The following is a 4,861-nucleotide window of genomic DNA, read 5'->3' on the forward strand; positions in this document are numbered from 1 at the left end:
TAGATCCCAAGACTTATTCTCTGTAAACCTGGTGCTTATACTATCGTCCACTTTTGCCAGACCGGGAACGTAAACGCTCCAGCATCGGTTGTCAAGTGATGGTGGGACATACACGCACACACACACACACACACACACACACACACACACACACACACGACAGTCTTCTTTCAGTTTCCTGAACCCGGAACCATGTGGTTGCAAAGCAGGCTTCTTACCACACAGCCACGCCATGTGTTATTGGTTTTCATCACAAGGCTGTACTGTTTGGAAATGCATCTTACACCACAGTATTCAGTTGACATATAAGTTCTGTGTCGAATTTGATAGACGGGTACTCATTGACCATACTGTACCTCAAATATAACAGATTTCTGAACCGCTATGGTTCATTTATTATACTTTGCGATTGCTATACTGTCTCCATCTACTTTTGTTATTAGCTCTTGTTAGGTTTGGCAGTAAAATTGGTTACTTTGCTAATAATGGATATTTCAGATTATATTGTCTGGTGATTAGTCTTAATCCCGAATCTGTTTAGTGTTAAGCAGATGAAATACATCATTACGTTCGGATTCGGATATAATGCCAGTACAAAGTGCATGATGGTATTGAGTTGAATTGTCTGCAGCAGCGTAAAGAGACATTCAACAATTCAACAGTTGTCTTATTGTTTGCAGTTATCAACCTTGTGTATTTTATGTTAGTTCCTCTGGCTGTCTAGCAATAAGCATCTTGACCATATCATCATCATCATCATCGTCGTCGTCATCGTCATCGTCGTCTTCCCCTTCCTCGTCGTTGTCCTTGTCCTCCTCCTCTTCCTATCGCTGGGTTGATCATTCACAGCTGAGTGGACTAGGGCAATGTGACATAAAGTGTTTTGCTGAAGGGCACAACGCATCACCCGATCCAGGAATCCAAGCTGTAATGTTGCGATCGTGAGTGCAAAACCCCGAACCAGCGTTCCACGCGTCTTCACTTCTCAGTGAAGATCTGTTGACCTTTTCCCTGTAGATATGATGCCAATTGCACCTGTATTGAATTTTGTGGGTGAAGAGCGAAACTACAGGTCTTAGTCCATAAAGTCAGATTGTTTTCATTCATAGCCACCCCAAACTTTGTGATTCTGCGTTTACATTAGATATGGGATTTAACTTACCGTTCGTGTTTTTAATTCTCCATTGACGACAAGACTTTGAGTTGAACTATCATATCGCAAATACTCGGTGTCACCCTCGTTCATAAACACTTTATGTTTACCATCTTTTGGTACATTGAACTGTCGAATTACGGAACCTGGAGAGAGAAAACAAAGTTAAAAAATATACATACTTTAACTCACTAATGTTCAGTTTTAAAAAAAAAATTAACTCATTAAAAATAATGAAAATATCTAGACTAAGCTTTCAATGAGGCAAATTTTTGCTACAGTTTGAAAACGCAGCTGAAGTGCTAAGACAGTTTAAGAGGCATTTTCAGACAGATCCGCCAACGCAACTTACAATCACGCTAACTAGCGGTGAGTTTGAAACAGATGAATCTGTTCAGAATATCCATAAGAAGCGGTTCCGGAAGACCGCAGACGTTAATAAACCCAACAAAACAAGAAAGGGTACTAGATACGTAATGCGAAACTTGATACGTAATGCGAAACGTGCATAAATAGTCTATGCACCCAATGAAGACAGATATTAATAACACACAGCGCTTTAGAGTTTAACACTAATAGATTTCTTCAAACATTTGAAGATGAACATTTGCTTATTTGTAAATGCGTTTATAAGAAATTAAAACCTTCACAAAAAAATCAAGAAGTACATAAAAGTTTATGTCTAACCAGATTTCTGTCCAATTTAATTAAAAACAGAGACTGTTATCTACTTAAAGTAGCTGCAATACAGACATAACACAACATTCTCGTCAAGATATTACAGAAAATTCCGGTATTCAAGATATAACTGAAGCATTATCGACCCCGAAAGAATGTATGGCCAGCAAGATCTTGGCGGAATTTGAACTCAGAACAACGAAAAAAAAAGCGGCTGAACAGTTTGGCCGACGTGCTAACGATTTGGCCAGCCGGCCAGCTTCATTTTATTGTTCATATTAAAAGCATAAAGTTATTAATCATCAATGCCCCCCCCCACACACCACACATACTGGTGTTGGAAAATTAACAAACAGGTTCTACACAAAATAATCACTAAAGTTAAGGAAAAGAAAGTCATTCTTTAATTACTAATTTTCCGTTTATATTATTTATACCAGGAACGATTATTTGACCATCATATTTTACATCCGTTCCCGGTGAAATGAAATTCATGTCATTCATTTTAAAACAAAATTAATCTAATAACTATAATTAATGATTATGTCATAAATAATACCTAGCTGACAGTTTCGTGAATTATTAATACAGGTGTAGAGAAAAACGAAATGTTTAAAATATCCGTAACAAAATCAATCGTATTCTTTTCTTCCGAACACCCCCACACACTCACACACATACATACACACACACGCATATATTCTTATAAGTACATCATGTATAGGCACCCACATATATGATCTCGTATGTTTATGAGTATGAAAGGGTGCATCTGCATATATGTGTGTGTATAGATTATTGTACACCCACTTAAATCACTCATTGGGAGGAAGGAAGTGGATAACTTTCTGCAGATTTCTTTTGTGAAATTTAACTCTCAGCTATGACATATACCTAAGGAGATCGATATAATACATACACACAAGTTTATATATATATATATATATATATATATATATATATATATATATGTATATATATATACATAAACATGTATGTCTATATACATATGTGTGTGTGTGTTGACATACATATTTATGTATAATCAACTGCATAATCAAATATGTTTTTTAACTCCACGAAATAAGACAGATTTAAAAGAAAAACGAAAGAAAATGTTTCCGAATTTGATATTTTTTATGATGTATTATATTGAGAGTTTCTTTATATACGAAAATGCATTTTTTCCCCTATATTTCTCAGTAAATAAACAAAGTAGAATAAATATGCACTTTTTAAAAGACATTAATATATTTCATGACAGCTTAGAAAAGAAATGTAATATTGAGATGTTGTACAAGCGATTGATTTATTCTGTGTTGATATATAAGATAGTAGAGTAGGAATATTGAATATTTGTTAAAAATACTTCGAGTTGAAAAAATTGATAACACTATGTATTATACAGAATAAATGTGATATATCTTTAGACACACACATATATATACCTACAGAAATATGTGTATATATGTGTGTGTGTGTTCGGGGAGAATGATTTGTGACGACGGGCCTGCTGTTTCGCTTTAATTGATGAGAATGGAATATCTAGCCGGTATTAATCAATATTTTCTTAATTTATACTTGCCATTATTATACTCTTATTTTTTCACTGCTAAATGATCTATCCGTTTTGTGTTGTCTCTGCATATATGTTCTGTGACAGAGTTCGTTTCATATTTATTTTGAGGATAAATGGATCGGTGCAGATTGCTCTGTTTTTTGTATATGGGTTAATTTTCTGTTTGAGAGAGAAATGGACCTGATATCTTTTAAAATCTTAAGACAGACTTTGGTCACGTTCCCAAATCTATTTAGAAGATTTGAATGTTTGGCAGTACATTTTCTTGCTTCGATTATTTGAGGAAGAGATTGTTAGGTTTCCCAATACCTTCCATTGATTTTTACTCTTGTACGCCAAAATTTCATTTGTATCATTACAAAAGCAATGACAGCAACGTTCACACCGAAACAAATACAGTGTGAACAAGAAAAATATCAAAGCATATTTTTGCGTGATATGAATTTCCACACTGCAATTACACCAATTACAAACCGAACCAACGAGTGAATTTTTTTTCCGTACCACGTATCTGGGTCTCCTAATAGTACCAGGTGCTAGGTTCAAAGATATATCTCTTTTACTTGTTTTAGTCATTTCACTGCGGCCATGATGGAGCACGGCCGTTAGTCGAGAATATCGACCCCAGGACTTATTCTTTGTAAGCCTAGTACTTATTCTATCAGGCTCTTTCTTGCTGAACTGCTAAGTTACGGGGACTTAAGCACACCAGCATCGGTTGTCAAGCGATGGTGGGGGGACAAACACAGACACACAAACACACATACATATATATATATATATATATATATATATATATATATATACACATATATACGGTGGGCTTCTTTCAGTTTCCGTCTACCAAATCCACTCACAAGGCTTTGGTCGGCCCGAGGCTATAGTAGGAGTCACTTGCCCAAGGTGCCACGCAGTGGGACTGAACCCGGAACCATGTGGTTGGTAAGCAAGCTACTTACCACACAGGCACTCCTGCGCCTTATATATATATTAATTCTGTGAAAAATAAATATATAGTTTATTTTATAAATTCATGGTTATGCGATTCCCTAAAGTTTAGGCATTTTACATTCATATCAACACAGAAACGAGTAGGAAATTCTTTCTTGCTTATCTGCAAGAAATAACAACTGCCAAGTACCTCTCAGAATATAGATTCTACTTGCTGCCTTAAAGAACGGAAATGACACATTATATATAAAAAATGTCAAATATACAATGAAAACAAAAAGGTCACATGTGGTTATGAATCTACTTGTTTATTTGCAGAACTGGAATAAAACAACGGTAACAACGAAAACTGACAGGTACCACGGATTAATCTCCTTGCAAAAATGAGTGACTAGTAAAGAGAATATTGATATTCCCTTTGCCATTTGGCTGTCAAAAGTTGTGCGAAAGACGTCGCATATATATATATATATATATGTATATATATATATATATATATA

The 4,861-nt window shown here is 35.3% G+C and overlaps 1 protein-coding gene across 1 annotated transcript in view; it reads right to left on the reverse strand.

Moving 5' to 3' along the window:
* The window catches only part of LOC106875431 (protocadherin Fat 4), a 483,512-nt gene that overhangs the window by 377,653 nt on the left and 100,998 nt on the right, over positions 1-4,861 (reverse strand). Inside the window, exon 3 of the mRNA XM_014923579.2 lies at positions 1,163-1,299. Within this exon, the coding sequence (XP_014779065.1) occupies positions 1,163-1,299 (137 nt within the window). The remainder of the gene's footprint in view (positions 1-1,162; positions 1,300-4,861) is intronic.

The sequence above is a fragment of the Octopus bimaculoides genome, chromosome 15, assembly GCF_001194135.2.
Source record: "Octopus bimaculoides isolate UCB-OBI-ISO-001 chromosome 15, ASM119413v2, whole genome shotgun sequence".
Taxonomy (NCBI): Eukaryota; Metazoa; Mollusca; class Cephalopoda; order Octopoda; family Octopodidae; genus Octopus; species Octopus bimaculoides.